Genomic DNA, 20,062 nt, shown 5'->3' on the forward strand with positions numbered 1-20,062 from the left:
CAAAGCTACAGTACTGTGAAAAGTTTTCGGCACGTGTAAAAATGCTGTAAAGTGAGGGTGCTTTCAAAAATAATGTCATAAATAGATTTTATTTATCATTTAACTAAAATCAACATTTGGTGCGACCACACTTTGAATTTAAAACAGTTTTTGTCCTAGGTGCTCTTGTGCATAGTTTTTCAGGTAGCTTTACAGGAAGGTTTCCTGAAGCTTCTTTGAGACGTTGCCACAGTTCCTCTGGATTTAGTCTGTCTCAGATTTCTCCTGTTTCTTCATGTAATCCCAGACGGACTGATGATGATATCGGATCTCTGGGTGGAGCACTGGTTGTTGTCAGACTCCTTGTGTATACAAAAATGTCACTGGATTATTACAATTAATGGCAAAATTAATGTTTGGAAAATTAAACGTATTTCCTACTGACACACTAAAGCAAAATATAGAAATAACTGGCTTAAAACCAATGCTTTATTTTGGTGAAAATACTAATGGGATAAGACTTTTGCACAGTACTGTATATATATTAGTTTTAATGTAAACACACCTAGCATAGCAAAATATTTTGTCATAAACTGCTGATTTAAACAACCTTTTGTTTATACACTTAATCAAGCTGAATCATCATCATCAAAAAAAAAAAAAAAAAAAAAAAAAAAAAAAAAAACATCATTAGGATTTGTTTTGTGATGCTTCACATAAAAGCAACTTTATTTTTTCCTTAAAAGCATAGTTCCTCCAATCATTTACTCACCCTGGTGTTGTTTTAAACCTGTATGACTTGTATGAATGATAAGGTCCAAATTACAATGGACCACACTGACTAACTTCTCAAAATATATGCTTTTGCATTTCACGGAAGAAAAGTCAAAAATACATGAAGGTGAGTAAATAACAGAATTTAAATTTTTGGATGAATTGTAATAATAATAAAAAAAATAAAACGTTATTAGCAGACACAAACAACAATTAAAAAACACGCAACAATTAATTGCTTTTGCCACCATTTCTTAAATGGCAACTTTATTCAAACTTAATACGCATTTTGGTATTTAACAGTTGTCAGACATTGCGATAATGGACTATTACATAATATTTTGACATGACCTGGCTGATTAGTAATTTACATTAGCACACACACATTTAAAAATAATGGCAAAAGCATTTACTTTTTTTTCTAAATACACTGAAAGAATATAGTAAAATAAATTAAACTAAATTTAACTACATAGTCATTGCAGAATACAATATCTGTTACAAGCCATCTTTATGATCCAAAGGACACTGAGAGCAGAGGCAGTTTTCAGGAGTTCATGTAAATGTTCATATTCATTGCCACAACAGAGCACAATGGTGACCCGAGAACTTCCTTAATTCTGTTTTAATCCCGATTAAAGCAACAGTTGCTAGGTTAGTGTTTCTCTGCAGTTCCTTTTTCAAGAACGCAACACATAGCAACATAGATTTAACACCATTCAGGGATAGAGTTCATGCAGTTTTTATACATTCAAATACAAGTCTTAAAACACAAAATACATGTATGCATCTTGCAAACCACTAACAGGAAGTCTACACTCTCTGCTATGGTAAAAGATAAACTTCCATCCTTCAAACTGAGCTCCTCAGGGTCAATGTGATCAGTTATTGTGGCACTTTTAGATTCTGCTAATAAAGGGTTGGAAGTGAACCCAGAGAAAGTGATCTATTGTAGGTCTCAAAACTAACCATCATTTAAAAGACATGCATAAATGGTGCTTGTATTATGAAGAAGAAGAAAAGAAAAAAGAAAAAAAAAGGAAAAAAAAAATCAATCTTTTACAATTTACATTTGTAAATAACATTAGATATAAAGCAGTGCTAAAAAAAAAAGTTTACATAAAGCAGTGATGATATAATACAAGAATATACTAAACAAAATAAAATGAAACTGTCAACATTAGTCAACTATGAGCGAATCAAAACCACACCCTTAACACTAAGACGCAAGTCCAAGAGAATGCAGGAGTTTCTCATTTGGCTCAAAGAAGCTGAGGCCTTGAAACGGGGAAATTTATTATCATTCCAGAAACATGGCTTTGTATGAGTTTTAAATTCCAGAATGATACACACACAAAATACTACACACATTGAAATATGGAAATATAAAAGCAAAAAAAAAGCAAAAAAAAAAAAAAAAAAAAAAAAATAATTCGTTTTACATTTGGATTGAAAACTAAAACCTGAATATTTCTGAATTAACACAGTAATTTGCACATTTGCACACACTACGACAACTGACCTAAAATAAGATTTTATGTTTTTCGTTGAATTGTAATTTTGTAATTCATAAGCATAAAAGCTTAAAAATTCTCTCAAGTTCTTGCAACAAACTTGATGTATTCAGCACACATCTGAATCGCATTCTAGGTCAACACAGACAACATTGATCAAAGTAGCACAAAATGAATTGTTATTGCCTGGAAGCGCAAGTAAGAATGTGTTCAAAATTATAAAGAAATCAGCAAAATCTTGCACTGTATGCCATTATTTTTCAGATTTCACATTGCTGCAAATAAAAATGGCACACTCTGGTCAATCGCAGGTCAAAGAAGGAAGCTGGTACGTATCAGTAAGCTTTCTTCATACCACCGGCATGCTTCTGAATGACACTTCTAAGTGAAGATGCCACACCAAGTCTATATCATTACTAAAGCATCCATTGCAGATAATACAGATTGCCAAAAACATTGCAAACAAGACACAGATTCAACTCATTATAATGCAAACAGAGTAGATAGTTGGATAAAAAGAGACGCAGTGTGAACACAGTGCAGCAATTAAACAGAGATCAATGTGAACGCAGGGGAATAATTATGAAAAGTTTACAACTAGGCCTTTAAAAAAAAAGAAATTCCACATTCATACAAAGTTTACCACTCATTTCTAGGGGAAAGGTGACACAATGAAAAGTCCTCGTTCTGAAGTAGGTTTCTTGACCAAACCATGCAGCAATTTTACAGAAGCAGAGCTGTTTTTTTTTTTTTTTTTTTCCTAGAAAGTAAAATAAGCCATGATAATTTGTATTTGGAGAATCAACACAGACACTATCTACTAAACAACAAGCTGCAGACCTGCCAACTTTGGAATTGTTTGGAATTGAGTACCATCAGGGGCCTTCGTGTTGCGGTATTGGATGTCGAGTAGGGGTAAACAGTTTACTGTTTAGTTATTTTTTGCTATTATTAAAATAATGATCACAACTACAAACACAAAACATAAATAAATAAACGGCCCAAAGTAGCGCAATTACCATGTCCCAAATACAAAAATGTCACTTTCATTTCTAAAATACTTATTTTACAGTCACCGCACATTTATCATAAACACAGCTCAAATGCTTCCTAGTGCTTACTAGTGTGGCCCAAAACATTTAGCAGTTTTATTACAGGTAGAATGCAAAATGTTTCATATTTCAAACCTTTAACCCACTGGAAAAAAAAAAAAAAAAAAATCAACCTATGGCAAGAGTTTAAAAGCAGCCCAATTTCCTGAAAAGAAAAAAAAAAAAAAAAAAAAAAAAAAAAAAAAAAACGCAACCCTGCATCCAACAGGAGCTGCCAAAGTCAGATTTGACTGATCACGGGTCAAAAGTAAGGAGAGATAACTGACAAGATGGAGGATTTGCTACTCAACAGATCCCGAGCTAACTGACAAATATCTTTTATCATAATATGTGCTCCCTTTACATAGTGTGCGCGCGATCTCGAAATCAAAGGAAAAGTCAAGTGCGACTGCTCATGCTGCATGCTCAAAGGGATTTAAATAGGCCACATATTGCAAAATAATATACAATACTAGAATGTTTGCGGGAGTGGACACAAAAATCAACAAGTGGGCTATCATGCAGCAGCGCATTCAGTCAGTGAGTGCCGTAACAGATGACGTCAAATCTTGCGGGATTCCATAAACTACACAGAACCCAATTATTCTGACAAATAATGAAATTATGATACAAAATGGTTGGAATTTTTATTTTTTTTTATTATCAACTTTCAGTACTTTTTAAGACCCCGCGGACACCCGGAGTAAATATAACATTATTGTACTGACTGATTTCGCAAACTTACGCAAAAATCAGTAAACATTTAGCACATTTGTGGCACTGCGACAAGGACACCAGTCCGGTTGGAGTGACTGATCGGATAACTTGCATAATCGGATAACAGAATGATTTTATTTATCTTTAAATGGAAAAAGAAAATTCATTCTTTAAGAAAAAATATAATAGGAAAATAACTGAAATGGGAAAATAAACCAAACCAAATTCATAGAACGCAGAGGACCAATAAATCCAGACCACAAAATCTATAGCTTTTTGTTTTTCTGGATAAGAGCAAATCTTTGAAAAGCCATCTCCAAAGGGACAAACAGAGCAGGTCATCTTCACTGTGACATTAACAAGAGAACATAAGAGTGACTTAGATATGTTCTTAATCCCTTTTCAGCAACAATTGTTGGGTTAGTGTTGCAATGCAATTCCTCTATTGAAGAAACACAACTCCAAAATACAGTCAACACCATTCAGAGATAACGTTCCACAGCATTTTATACATTCATATTCAGTTGTAACTCAGGAAACAAAACGACATTGTATGTACAGTCTTAAGACTACAAATAGGATGTTTACACAATCTCTTCCAAGTTTATTAGTGATAGTGAACTCAAGGTTAGTGCACCCATATATTGGGTACTTTTCAGTTCTGCCATTTCATGAAAGACTAGTAACGTGACGTTAGAGAAATGAATTCTAATTTGATGTTAAATGACTATAAAAAAAAAAAAAACCTTGCCAATTTACATCCAAAAAATAAATAAATTGCAACAAAGGCAGAAACATTTCATAATTATTGTATTTAAAATATAAGCTTTAACAGATTTGAAAAGCGCAGTATACAAAATAGTAATATTAGGTTTGCAATAACATACGGTTTGCAAAGTATGGCCGCAAATCCATTATTTCAGAGCAAGCAAACAAAATAATTAACCTCAATAATTATAAAAACACTTAAAGTAAGCCAAGATTGGGGGGGGGGGGGGTCATGCTGACAACATTAAAGTCCAAACAAAAAATCTATTCTAATAAAACATCACTTTGCTCAAAGAAGCTGAGGCCTTGAAAAGGAGAACTCTGTTCGCTCAAAAGTTATGCTTTTGAATGTTTTTGAAAAATCCAGTGAAGTTCAGTTTAAAAAGGTAATGTATATATAAAAGAGAAATATTATATGGAAATTAACTACATAAATAGACATTTACAGCACACAAATCTCAGGTAATTGCATGGTTCACTGGAATACTTGATTCTGATTGGCCATTATTTCTGAAAAATCGCCTATGTCCAGAACACGGAGAAACCAATGTTTCCTACATGTGATTGCACTGCTTCTCCACCTTCTCTACATTTAAATTAAACTAATTTAAACTCAAAGAAAAAAAATTAACCTCTATATTAATTTACTAACATGCAACCATGTAATAACTGAGCTTCGCGTCAGGGTGCAGATCATCCTGTTTTGCTATAATGACAGCGCTGAATTAGGATCATATCTAACACCATCCACATCCTTGTCTTATAAACAGCCCAAAACCATTTTTAAAACATTCAATTTAGATAGATAATAGATTTATGTACATTACATTATGGATTTATTTTGGTTTATGTGCTCTCCCCAAACTTGAAATTACTGAATCATTTAAAATGTCAAAGTCCTGGCTTATATCGATGAATTTTACAGGGCTCTCAAGTCTCACGCATTCACCGTGAAACACACGTATTTCTACCTGTTGACACGCTCTCATGCCACACCTTGTATGTGTCATGCTGAGAAGTAAGGGATAACTTGTCCCTTTTCAAAAATACAAAAAAAATTGGCCCCAAACATGCCAATTGAGCATGTATGTCAAGCTGTGTGTAGCCTATGTGTGTGTGTGAGAGTGAGAGAGAGTGAGAGAGAGAGAGAGAGAGAGCGCGAGAGAGAGCGAGAGAGAGAGAGAGAGAGAGAGAGAGAGAGAGAGAATACACATTTCAGCTTATGTTCTTTCTGTTGTGTTTGTTGCACATTTTGATGTCTTGATGACCGGTAAAGGGCTGTGGCTTCCCCACTCAAATGCAGATGCAGAAAGTGTTTTACCCATGGTGTGTTTGAACAAAACCAAAACTAGGAAGAGTTTGACTCTGGATGGAACGCTATTATCTATCATGATGGTGTTTTATGTGGGAGCCCTCTACCCCCCTGTCACTAGGCATCAAAATGTGCAACAAGCACAATAGAAAACAAACAACAACAACAACAACAAAAAAACATAAGCTGAAATGCGTACTCCCTCTCTTTCACATACACACTCACAGCTTGAGATCCATCTGCAGGGCATTTTCTGCAATCCTACATTGTGTACATTATGTACACATAATGTAATGCTGTTCAGTTGACTCGTTTGTGGCTATTTTTTTATTTTTGATACATTTATATTTTTAAAATGCATAAATCTTTTCAGTCTTTTACCAGTTGTTATCATTTCTATTTGTGCTGGTTATGAGCAATAGGTAAAATTGAACTGCTAGCAAAAACTTGAGAATTGGGTGCTGCAAATATTTGAGTGGCTCCTCCCCTTTTGGTGGCTCCTCCCATTCCTGTTCCCCCCTCCCCTTTGTGTGGCCCCTCCTCTAGCAGATGTAATCTCACGCAAAACTTTCTCTATAACTTGAGAGCCCTGTATACACTGACAAATTATATTGATTGAACATACAGATTTTATTGAGCACATATGTCTGAGGGGAGCCAATTTGTAACAGATCCAGGCAGTTTTAATGTTGGTCAAACTGTAGGATGATTAATGAAAGCAAGTAATATTGCATAACACAACTGCTCCTTTCTAAGAAACTAATTTCAGTTCACTGCAGGCAACGATTGTTTCAATTCCTTGCTCTGTTCCTGTGGAATATTTTTTTCCCCAAGATGATAAAAAGTACAATGATTCTTCAGCCACCATAATGCAGGAAGTGCTGTTGTTTTGTAGATGTAGAGCAGTTATTTTCTAGAAAGCAAATTAAACATATAATGATCTAAGAGGAAATCTTTTATAAACAGACTTAATAGTAATAAGATATAACGATTACATAAACGGCAATGAGCTCAGATTATGAAAGTCCAGATGCTCACTTTTACCTACCGTGGGTTCTATTCTTATGGTGCAGTCTCATTCAAAGGCGAAGCAACTATTAGAAGACAATTGCCCAAACAGACATGAGTCAAGAAAAGAAAATAACTAACAGCCAGTGTCACTATAAAATTGAAATATTTGAAACATTTCCATGCACATGTCAAAATAAAGACAGTATTTAATATAATGTGTTTAATACTGTTCACTTCAGAAAAAAATAAAAATAAAAATAATAATAATCTAATTATTATCCTTCAGTATAACCATTAAGTGATTATCCAACATAGGTGACATTTAATAATACAACAAGGTAATGCATTCTAGAGCTATTCATGTATGGAATATTCTACAAACAAGACTTTCATCATCTTACCGTCATTTGGTGCTGAATTTTTGGGCTCTCTGTCTGTATTTCCGTGATGATGAATGAAAAAAAAAAATATAATAATAATAATAATAATTGAATTCAGCATTGAATATAATGTTATGCTGAAATACTGACATGTACATTGATTACTTATTTATTTTTATTCTTAACGCCATTTTAGCATCTAGGGTAGGGCTGTGCGATTAATCGAAATCGTAATAAAATCACGATTTGAGCGTGCGCGATTTCTAAATCGCTTTATAGAACGATTTTCCGCGGTCCCGACCTCCCGCAGTATGCTATCCGATCCAATCAGAATGCAGCGCACCTACAGTAAGTGGAGCGCGAGAACAGAACAGACTGGGCATATGCCTAACTCCAGGTTCACACTCTGTTTGTAATGCGTATTTTTTCCGAGCCCATGTTAATGGATCAGAGCTTCACACTGCACGCGGTAAAAGATGTGAACAGAAAATGTTAGAAATCGAGAGGTGCGAAAAGAATGAATATCTAGCGCATGAGCACAGAGAGAGTTGTGAGTGAGTGAGTGAGTGAGTGAGTGAGAGGAGACATGTTTTAATTGCGCGCACTCTCTCCGGACGAGAGCAGCGTGTATCTGAGCATCGCGTCTGGTTTTGTGACAAAGCAAAGGAAATCTGCGTGCGAGTGGAGAGATTCGCACTCGTGCATTATTTTAATGTGCTTTCACGTTACAGTAACGCGCTCTCGTGGCTGCTTCTGAACCGCATACACATACTGTATACGCACTGCAGACGGAGTACATGTGAACCTTGGGCAATAAATATATTTCAGCACCTGAGGCACCGCTACAATGAGCTCTATGAAAAAAAAGCCCTGGACACGGGTTTTATTTTATTATTATTTTTTTTTTTTTGCCATATGTCTAGACATTTTGTTTGACATCTTTACTAGTGATTATTTTGACTTATGTCTGTTCTAGAGGCATGTTACAAGTTTTTGATAAAGCTCTCATTGGTTTTCTTTTGGAAATATGTTTCAAATTTATACTGAATGCATTTATGACTGTAAAGCATGTCTGTGTGTGTCAAAATCGTGATTAAAATCGAAATCGCAAAATTGATCAAAAAATCGTGATAGGTTTTTTTTTTGTCCATATCGCACAGCCCTAATCTAGGGGTATATTTATGGCGAGAACCCGCTAATCCATACACAGTCATTTTTATGGAAATGTCATAAATTCTGAGTTTAGGGTGGGTAAATAAACAAAAAGAAGAAGAAGAAGAAAAAAAAAAATTGACATACCTGTCTTCTTTAGCAAACAATCCAGAGGGCCGAAAATATCTGAAGAGAAAAAAGGTAAGTAAATGTGACTGATTGACCCAAAACAAAGATTTTAAATTAAGAACTGGTATGGCATAATTTTTGAAAGAAAATCAAACGCAAACAAAGCCAGACTTACTTGGTATACATGGACAGATATTATTAACACTCTCTGATGGACAAAAGAAATATGCAATTACAAACCGATAATTCATTAGATTATAAATACAATTAATGTTGACTGTACACTTCGCAATAATCAAACTTTTTACTACCATTGCACATTATTGTCCAAGAAAGTGTCTCAAGAATGCATTTAGTAAAACAGGCTAAAATTAAAGATGAACACATGCTTAATAAACAACATAAAAATTAAAATAATCTCTTATCTTAATAATAACAGAAATAACCCATGGTCTACAACAAAGGTCCTCAACTCTGGACCTCAAGATCCACTTTCCTGCAGAGTTTAGGTCCAACCCTAATCAAACACACCTGAACAAGCTAATCAAGGTCTTTAGGATCACCACAAATAAAACTAATGGAGGGCAAGCCTGAAACCTCCAAAAAAGCATAATGCTAATGCCAATACTTCCGCTTTCACAGTACACAGGAAAGGAGAACGGAGGCCGTTTTGTTCGAATTTATGTCAATGGAGGAGAGGCTTCACTACGCTGAATAAACAGATTTTGTGAAGAAAAAGGATAGTCATTTAATGATTTGACAACCTATCAGCTAATCTTCAAGTTTTACACTAAACAATAGTTTGATTTAACTATTTTTAGAGGTCACTTCGAAAAAAAAAATGCTGTTTTATAGGAGAAGTTACAGACTAACTGCAGGTGGGATTAAGCTCACGGAACTTCTCAATCATTTCTATGGTATCCGTAAACTACGACTCGGTGTCGCACAACTCTGAAATTCAATGACGTCAAGGCTATAATGTAATTGGTAATTAAGGCACACATGATCCAAGTTGACTGTTATGCAGACCCTCTCATCTCCCAACAGTAAGACAATCTCTGCTACAAAGTTGAAGGTAGGTGTGTTTAATTCAGGTTGAAGCTAATCTCTGCAGGAAAGTGGATTTTGAGGTCCAGAGGACCCTTGGTATACACAGAGGTTGGAGAAAAATAATGGAATTTATTATAGTACTCCTTCACAGAAAAAAAAACAACATTAAATAAATATATCAATAAAGCACAAAAGGTAACCTACCGTGAACAGTCTTCATGATTAGATAGGATAGCACGATAGCGATGACAGCGATGACAATGAAGACAACAATTACAATCGCCACAATCATTCCTGCATTTGATCCTTAAGAAAGAGAACATTGGTTTCATAAAAAAAATGCACTGCTAGAAAACATTATACATCTAACTAAGACTACTGATTTCTTGGTTAATAGTATCAGCCATCACAGAACCTTAAATGTCTGATATATCACAATTAAGGTGCCCTTTGATTTTTGTGCTTGCACTTAAGTGTCATAGATGAAAATGTATGAATTTCACTACATGGATAATTAAACATCATCCTGTCAGTTCGTTTTTCAAATTTATTTTAAATTGCTTACTGTCTTTCCATGAGGTGTTTGGTTAAAAACAAGCAAAATCAATTATAATATTTCTCACACTGATATCCTCTTTGGGTAGAAAAAAAGCTGTCTAACACAATCACATTCATAGATTTTTAGTGTGACAGTTACCAGATAATTGTTGAATGTAAATGCAACTCTGCACATATACATAAATACATACATATATATATATATATATAATGTTTTGATCTGATTTTCTTCTTTGGAATGTAATACTCAAGTAATTTGCTGTCTTACCTGTCCCAAATATTTCTCTCTCAGTGACTGGATCACTAATCTCTTCACTCACAGCGTTCTTGAGTGTGCAGGTGTAGAAGTTTTCTGGATTTCTTGTGTTTTTGACCATTATGTACTCTCCTGGGTCATGGTTCTTCGTGCCGTTCAGTGTTTCTCCAGAAGAATTCTTCCAGATGATCATTTCATTGTACGCACATCTTAAATACGCAACATCAGGGTTACTGCTCACCTCTATAGTCATCTTAGGTTTGGGGACCCGCTCTGTGAAAGAAACAATGAAAAACATATGATCTTCCACTCCACTGAGAAAGCAAAATTAAATCAAACACAACCACAATAGCCATGCAAAAAGAGATCTGACACTACAATGGTACAATGAGTGTGCTATGGGTCTCATCAACAATAACATCCTAATTGTTGTTTTAACAATGTGTGAGCTGATATTTCTGAGCATGTCACTCACTTCTACAAAAACTCGAGAAAAAAAAACAAAACTAAACAAAAAAACCCTTTGATAGTCCAAGGATTCATTGTGTGATGTAGGTTATTAGAATGCAGTTAAAATTCCAATAAATGTGGTTACAAACCAAGAGTAGAACCATTGCATGTCTCATACAAAACACACAGGTGTTTTGTTACTGAATGAATTTCAATATGTTTTGAACTAACTGTTTGGGTGAATGATTCAATATCTTATTGATAAAGACAGTCATTTGCTTCGTTCCTGAATGAATCAGTCATTTGAGTCAGCTGAATAGAGGACTCAATGACTCACTCATCAAGACAGTGACTTGCCGCCACCTACAAGCAGTTTTAGTTTCATATGTAAAATATTTCCATTTTTTTAATTAGCCTACCTCATATTTCAGTATTTCCCTTTTTTTTTTTTTTAATCAGGTGCTGCTGATTATGTGCCTCTACAGAGGCACAATGGATATTGTTGGTACTGATTTTATTTCAGTGGTAACCGTCTAATAGTGTATTTGTCAAAGATATGGACTTTTGTGCTCCTGTTCTTCTGCCTTAGTCTTCCGTTGACCTAGTTTTCCTGAGTTGCCCTGATTAGTTCATTCTGTTCATTCTATTATGTCATTAGTCCCTCTCTTGCATTAGTATAAATAGTCCTCATTTCTGTTCAGTCCCAGCCAGTTATTAATTTTGTTTTAATGTTTGGAGTTTATGTTGGAATACCTGTTCGTCTATTGATTTCTATTAAAGGATCATTTGAACTATCTTCTTTGTGCGCTTGACTTGCACCACATGCCTGTGACAGTAGGGCTGTGTGATATGACGATATTTATTGGATAGAGGTGCATCTCAAATTAGAATGTCGTGGAAAAGTTAATTTCAGTAACTCAACTCAAATTGTGAAACTTGTGTATTAAATAAATTCAGTGCACACAGAATGAAGTAGTTTAAGTCTTTGGTTCTTTTAATTGTGATGATTTTGGCTCACACTTAACTAAAACCCACCAATTCACTCATCTCAACAAATTAGAATACTTCATAAGACCATTTAAAAAAAAAAAAAAAAAAAAAAAAAAAAAAATTTTAGTGAACAATTTTTAGTGAATTGTTGGCCTTCTGGAAAGTATGTTCATTTACTGTACATGTACTCAATACTTGGTAGGGGCTCATTTTGCTTTAATTACTGTCTCAATTCGGCGTGGCATGGAGGTGATCAGTTTGTGGCACTGCTGAGGTGGTGTGGAAGCCCAGGTTTCTTTGACAGTGGCCTTCAGCTCATATGCATTTTTTTGTCTCTTGTTTCTCATTTTCCTCTTGACAATACTCCATAGATTCTCTCTGGGGTTCAGGTCTGGTGAGTTTGCTGGCCAGTCAAGCACACCAACACCAACACCATGGTCATTTAACCAACTTTTGGTGTTTTGGCAGTGTGGACAGGTGCCAAATCCTGCTGGAAAATGAAATTAGCATCTTCAAAAAGCTGGTCAGCAGAAGGAAGCATTAAGTGCTCCAAAATTTCTTGGTAAATGGGTGCAGTGACTTTGGTTTTTAAAAAACACAATGGACCAACACCAGCAGATGACATTGCATCCCAAATCATCACAGACTGTGGAAACTTAACACTGGACTTCAAGCAAACTTGGGCTATGAGCTTCTCCACCCTTCCTCCAGACTCTAGGACCATGGTTTCCAAATGAAATACAAAACTTGCTCTCATCTGAAAAGAGGACTTTGGAGCACTGGGCAACAGTCCAGTTCTTCTCCTTAGCCCAGGTAAGACGCCTCTGATGTTGTCTGTGGTTCAGGAGTGGCTTAACAAGAGGAATACGACAACTGTAGCCAAATTCCTTGACACGTCTGTGTGCGGTGGCTCCTTGTGAAGTTGACTCAAATTCTTGAATCGATTTTGCTCGACAATCCTCATAAGGCTGTGATTCTCTTGGTTGTTGTGCATCTTTTTCTTCCACACTTTTCCTTCCACTCAACTTTCTGTTAGCATGCTTGGATACAGCACTCTGTGAACAGCCAGCTTCTTTGTCAATGAATGTTTGTGCGCTTACCCTCCTTGTGAAGGGTGTCAATGATTGTCTTCTGGACAACTGTCAGATCAGCAGTCTTCCCCATGATTGTGTAGCCTAGTGAACCAAACTGAGAGACCATTTTGAAGGCTCCTGAAACCTTTTCAGGTGTTTTGAGTTGATTAGCTGATTGGCATGTCACCATATTCTAATTTGTTGAGACAGTGAATTGGTGGGTTTTTGTTAAATGTGAGCCAAAATCATCACAATTAAAAGAACCTAAGACTTAAACTACTTCAGTCTGTGTGCACTGAATTTATTTAATACACGAGTTTCATAATTAGAGTTGAATTACTGAAATAAATGAACTTTTTCACAACATTCTAATTTATTGAGATGCACCATATAGTATGCTCTATTGTTTATTTTACTGTGTTCCAAAATACACAGTTTAAGGTAATACTTTTTCATCATTTGGATGACTGCAATTACACGCTCCGGGTGTGTGTTCACGGTGTGTGTGTGTGTGTGCACTGTGGATGGGTTAAATGCAGAGCACCAATTCTGAGTATGGGTCACCATACTTGGCTGTATGTCATGTCACTTTCACTTTCAGCTTTTCTTTTTTATACTGTCTGAAAGTTGTCTGAAAACTTTCACCAAAAGAGGAGCCCCTTAAATGTGCATTTTTTTTTCATTTTTTTTTTTTAAAGATGTTTAAGTTTTTATTTTGGGTAAGTTTCACTACTTTCTGTAAAAGTAAGAGATTAATGTTTAGACTTTTGCATAATATAACCTGGAACTTGGATGTGGGAAATAATTACAGTTAGATACAAAAGATAGTTTTAGCAACATAGCGCAGATGCTACAGAACATAGTTAGCTGACAAGCTGTATAAGATTGTGTGGTACGCTAATATATTGCTTCAAAGGCATTACTGGGTTGTACTTTTAAATCCATAATATTATAAATTGACAGTTTATTGCTGGTCTGTGGTTTTACACTGCTGTAATTTTTAAAGATTTTCTATTATTTTAACGTGAGCTTAAAGGGTGCACTACTATGAAAATCACACAGCTTCAGCGTGACATCAATAAGAAAAAGTATAATTTCATAGATCTTGTTAATAATAGTTGTTCACAAAATATGTATAAATGTAAAATGATCTAAATTATTTATTTTGCAAAATCTTGTCATTGTAATAAATATTACATGAAATGTATCAAAAATTGTTGCTGCTCCAATTAAACTCAGTGTGCTCTCTATAAAAGCATTAGTTCAGCCAAAAATGAAGATTATGTCATTAATGACTCACCCTCATGTCGTTCCAAACCCGTAAGACCTCCGTTCATCTTCAGAACACAGTATAAGATATTTTAGATTTAGTCCGAGAGCTTTCTGTCCCTCCATTGAGAATGTATGTACGGTATACTGTCCACGTCCAGAAAGGTAATAAAAACATCATCAAAGTAGTCCATGTGACATCAGAGGGTCCGTTAGAATTTTTTGAAGCACTGAAAATACATTTTGCTCCAAAAATGACAAGGATTACAACTTTATTCAGGATTGTCTTCTCTTCTGGGTCTGTTGTGAGTGCGACTGCTGTGACTGTTGACGTACGACGCTGCTGACGTGTTCTCTGGTGCGCCCAATAACAAAGAAAACACGTCAGCAGCGTCGTACGTCAGCGGTGTCACTGCAGTGTTGTGAACGCGCTCACAACAGACCCGGAAGAGAAGAAAATGCTGAATAAAGTCGTAATTTTTGTCATTTTTGGAGCAAAATGTATTTTCAGTGCTTCAATAATTTCTAACGGACGCTCTGATGTCACATGGACTACTTTGAAGATGTTTTTATTACCTTTCTGGACGTGGACAGTATACCGTACATACATTCTCAATGGAGGGACAGAAAGCTCTCGGACTAAATCTAAAAATATCTTAAACTGTGTTCCGAAGATGAACGGGGGTCTTACGGGTTTGGAACAACATGAGGGTGAGTCATTAATGACATAATTTTAATATTTGGCTGAACTAATGCTTTAAGCTCTTCCACATTGAGCGTCCATATAGATACTTCATAAATAGACTTAAAATATTAAATGATGGTTGTTGCTTTAAGTTAATCTTTATAAAATTATTTACAACTTATTTTCACAGCTTTAAGATGAAAAAATCTAGATGTTATATAGTTTATGCCCAAAGATGAAAGAGACATGTCATCCATTCAAAGAAGGAGCCATCAGAAACGACTAAACTGAACATTTTTAAAACACCAGTATATGATGTGATCCTCAGTCGTTTAGTGTATGATTGTCAGTTTTCCTCTGTGACTATTTAGAAGTCACAAAGAAAAACTGGGCATCATACACAAAATGACTGAGGATCATACAGTACCAGGCTCATGTCAGCTCAAATCTACAGACTGGCTCTGATCTTTGAGAACTAGCATCAACTTGTCCAAGCTTGTTTTTTTATTTGATTTTTTTAATTTGTTACTTAGCTGAACATGGACTAGTCTAGATATTGCAATGTGCTAAAATGACACTTCACTATGAATACATAACTGATCGAATTGACTGCCTTGTTGCTTGATTTTAGTGGGTTATTTTTTGTGATTGACTTTGTAAGTTCAAATAAAACATTTTTCAATTATTCTTTAAAAAGGTTGTTTAAAATCAACAAGAATTTTTAATAAAACATGACATGAGCTTCATGGGAACAGGGGTGTGCTTAAAGGGTACAAAAACATACCCATTAAGCACAGCCAGACTTTTTGCATTTAATGGTACAACTTAACTGAAATGATTTTGTCATTTAAGATAAAATGAAATATTTTTGTGTGAGAGATTAATATTTTAACATCACTTTTTGTACTGAAACCAATATGTTGTGCACTAAAAATGTCTCAACGTTGATTTTGGTAAGCTTAAGTACGTTTACCCTATATATATTGTCAATATCACACATCCCTACACTGTACTTGAATACAAACCATAAAGTAGTATAATTGTACTACAGTGTTTTTGAGCATCTACCCTGGTATTCCTGGAAGTACCTTGCAGCAGCATGTAAATACAATGGTGCATGAACTACAGTATCATGGTATTTATCAAAGTACAACGTTATTACAATCTGATCCAATTATTTTTAATGAATTTTACGTTTTTGTTTGTTTGTTTGTAAAAACAACCAAAATTAAAATATGGTGCTTTAACAGTATTAATATTAACTAATATAATAATATCCACTCACCCATAACAGTCAAGGTGAATCTCTGTTCCTGCTCTTTACTGTTGATGTCAATGGTATATACTCCACTGTGTTCAATAATTAAATTAGTTATAGTGATTTGTCCAGTTTTCCGATCAAGAGTTGTGATGCCTTTGAATCTCGGATTCGGGATGTTATCACCATCATCAACATCCCATTCAATCGCTTTTACAACAGATCCAGTGCTGCTTCTGTGTTTCCATATGATGCTGCTGACAGGAGTAACTATTTTGTCTGGACGAAAAGAAACAGTCTGACCCACTGCTTTATCTTCACCTAATTAATAAAATATGAGAGAGTATGTTAGTCAACATTCAACAAGCACATTTCTGTAGTTACTGCTAGCTTCCGGTTAGCACGTTACATCAACAAAAAGTACCTTTACCATATCTGGCCATATTATTATATCTAAATACATAATGTACATAAAATACATAGTAAACAGCATAGTAAATAAACATGTTGCGTATATATATATATATATATATATATATATATATATATATAATCCACGGTACAATCATCTAAATCAGACGAACTTAACGTTACACGCCCTTGTAGGCCGTAGGATTGAGGATAATAACTTGAAATACTAACGTGTGAAAAATTAGGCCACGACAGAGTCTGTTGTTAATATAATTATCTAAAATACTCCACAATCATTTGATATTGTAAATCAGGCTACAATACCATCCTATCTTTCAAAACGAAACGAATTTAAATGAGTCTCGAAGGAACGCCGCGCCATCTTCGAGAAGATAATAACGAACACATAATTTACCCGAAACAGCTCCTGTGATGATGAACACAGCGCAGATGAAGGCCGTCAAATATCTTAGGAGAAGCATTTTCATTCGAAGTACAGCTTTTCGCACCTTTCTTCAGTATTTTAACAGTACGTGTTTCAGAAACACGCCCGAGTCGCCATTAAGAGGACAGAGCAGTATAGAGGAAGTACAAAATCAGGGTTGCCAGGTTTTCACACTAAACCCCGCCCAAATTGTTCAAAACTAGACCAATCTCGTTTCGATGTGGTCCCCCTTTAAATATCGCGTCTCCGGGGGTAAAATACACGTTTTTGGCAGGGTTCCCCAGATAAAATTAGCATTTCAGGGGCTAAATATCGTGTTATTGAGTCAGTGTCGCTTCATCCCGCGGCAACACTTCCGCGGGAAAACCACGGACTTGGCAACACTGCCCAAAACGAAACTAAAACGCATGGGCGTTCACAAAGGGTTTAGTGGTTAAATACTGCCACTTAGTGGTGAACGCTTTTACTAAATGCAAGTAGGGGTAACTGCAGCCTGGAGCAATGGGTGTGCCAAAAGGTTTCTCATTGGTGTAACGAAAGGTAGGGGGCGTGCCAAAAGGTAATACGAAAGCTAATACGAAAAGATAGGAAGCCATATACTCTTAATCGCAGATTAAAAGAAAACCATAAATTCAACATAATCCTATAAAACCAAATGTAATTCTTCCAAGGTAAAAAGCGGCGTTAATGATATTAAGAATATTATTTTACATTACTTTTGAAAGTACCTTCAAAACTTCATGGCGCGGGTTACTGACGTCATCGCCGCAGGTTTAGGCCTTGATTTATCAATAATCAAAAACAAATTACAATTATTTTTCGAGGATACAAACGTCTCTTAACACGGTTAGTCGCACTAGCTGTTCTTAAGTTAAAGTCAAAAGTTGTATTTGTTAACATTAGTTAATGCACTGTGAAGTGAACTAACAAGAACAAACAACAAACAGCTATTTTTATTAACTAACAAAGTTTAATAAATACTGTATCAAATGTATTGCTCATTAATTTTAGTTAATGTTAGTTAATACATCAATGTCAGCAAATGAAACCTTATTGTAAAGTGTTACCCTCGAAAACTACGTTTTGCCTGATAGAGAAAAATACATAGTTGACAAAACCACTAAAATATCAAATATAAAAATTAGTCAGAAGAGTTTAGTAACCTTATTTTAAGTGACATTAACCAATTAAGCAAACACACACAGCTTTATCCACTAAAACATTTATTTAGCTTTCAGTTTCAGTCGCCAATTCAACTTAAAAAAAAAATAGATAGATAGATAGATAGATAGATAGATAGATAGACCACTCATTCATTCATTCTGTAGTAGAAGTCCATAGAACAGAATCCAGCAAACTCTTTGTCTGAATAGAAAGCTGTGAAGACCCCCTTCTATCCATGACCACAGTATCTACAGCCATCACAGCTGCTGAGCTCAAACTCACTCTGTGTGTCCTCCTCACATCTGGACTGAAAGACTTCCAGTCAATGATACCTACACAAGAGAAAACACAAATGTTAGATTCAAACAAGAAGTAACCAATAAGTAGAATAAAATATAAAATAAAAAAAGACTGCAAGTGTTGTCACTAGTGGAAGCGTCATGGTTTGCATGGTTTCTAAAAGAATGGAATCACAAAAAAGTTGACTGGCACTCATCTACACCACAGGTTATACTAATTTTTGGTTCATGTGCATGTACTGTACAACTCCAGCATGTTGGATTAACTTCAAATGAGTGAATGTCCTTCGAGTGCACTTTGGGCAATGGTAGAGTTGAGGCATGAGGATCTAATACAAAAGACTGATCATTCAGAGTAAAGTTACTGGCAGTGCTTGTCTCCATCTTCTAATGCTGAGAATGTGCCTCTGAAGGAAAGTCAGTGTCTTTCTCAGGTGTGTTGGATATGCAATGTTGAAAGCAGAATACATACAGAAGGCTGTTATGAAGGCTTCACCAAGGCTGGTGCACTGGGACACGTCTTTTCCATCTTCTGTCACCACACTGAACCCTCCTCCTATGATTACCATTTTCCAGTCAGTATCCATCAGCTGTATGGTAGGAAAGGTGTAGCAGGGTCCCCCTACATAAAAACTAAATAAATAATAATAATAATAATAATAATAAAGAGATAACAAAATGAAAACACTTTTCATATTCATCAGATTCTGTTTCATCCTCTTTGGCTCAGACAGTGTAGCTACATACAGTGCAGAACTGCAAAAACGATTAGAAGCTAATGTATAAGGGTCACAATATACGATGCATTTCATGTTCTTGTATACACTGATAAATCTTACATTATTTTCTAAAACTATTGTTTTAATTTTTTAACAGATGGGCTAAAAGGGTACAGAAGACTAAAACATTACATGAAAAGATTTGAAACAAGATATTTAACAGTTGATGTTTTTTTTACTATACTCACTCCAGCAGGTGTTCTTAAGTATGGGTGTTTTTTGAGTATATCCTCCACAGACATTCCTTCTGTGCTTTCTCAGCGTCTCCAGGAGAATGTTCCTGCCGTGTGGTCTTTGATAGTTAAGGTGTCTGGAGGTGTTTTCTGATACTCACTTTGTAGCACATTCACATGGACCTCAACAGACACTGAATCCTCACCAACACAAGTTTCCTTCATCAGAACAACAGAAACAGATCATGTTTAGACCCTGACAGATATGAGAAACATCTAAATACTTATTGAACAAGGTGCTTTAGATATAAACAATAATAAAAACATTGAACTGCATAAACATTAAGATGATGGTCAGGCAGTGAAAAAGTGGAG

General features: G+C 35.4%; 1 protein-coding gene across 5 annotated transcripts in view; it reads right to left on the reverse strand.

Annotated features, from left to right (window-relative positions):
• Positions 1–988: 988 nt before the first annotated feature.
• The window catches only part of LOC122135912 (Down syndrome cell adhesion molecule-like protein Dscam2), a 47,087-nt gene continuing 28,013 nt past the window's right edge, over positions 989–20,062 (reverse strand). For 3 of the 5 annotated variants that reach the window (XM_042717079.1, XM_042717081.1, XM_042717077.1), the window contains 8 exons: positions 16,444–16,737; positions 10,704–10,964; positions 10,082–10,183; positions 9,003–9,035; positions 8,846–8,884; positions 7,568–7,600; positions 7,204–7,249; positions 989–7,068 (listed from right to left, as the gene is read on the reverse strand). In XM_042717079.1, the coding sequence (XP_042573013.1) occupies positions 7,218–7,249; positions 7,568–7,600; positions 8,846–8,884; positions 9,003–9,035; positions 10,082–10,183; positions 10,704–10,964; positions 16,444–16,737 (794 nt within the window). In that variant the 3' untranslated portion in view covers positions 989–7,068; positions 7,204–7,217. Of the gene's footprint in view, positions 7,069–7,203; positions 7,250–7,567; positions 7,601–8,845; positions 8,885–9,002; positions 9,036–10,081; positions 10,184–10,235; positions 10,611–10,642; positions 10,965–16,443; positions 16,738–20,062 lie in introns of those variants that run through there. The other 2 variants (XM_042717080.1, XM_042717078.1) reach the window with 2 other exon arrangements.

The sequence above is a fragment of the Cyprinus carpio genome, chromosome B1 (assembly GCF_018340385.1).
Source record: "Cyprinus carpio isolate SPL01 chromosome B1, ASM1834038v1, whole genome shotgun sequence".
NCBI lineage: Eukaryota > Metazoa > Chordata > Actinopteri > Cypriniformes > Cyprinidae > Cyprinus > Cyprinus carpio.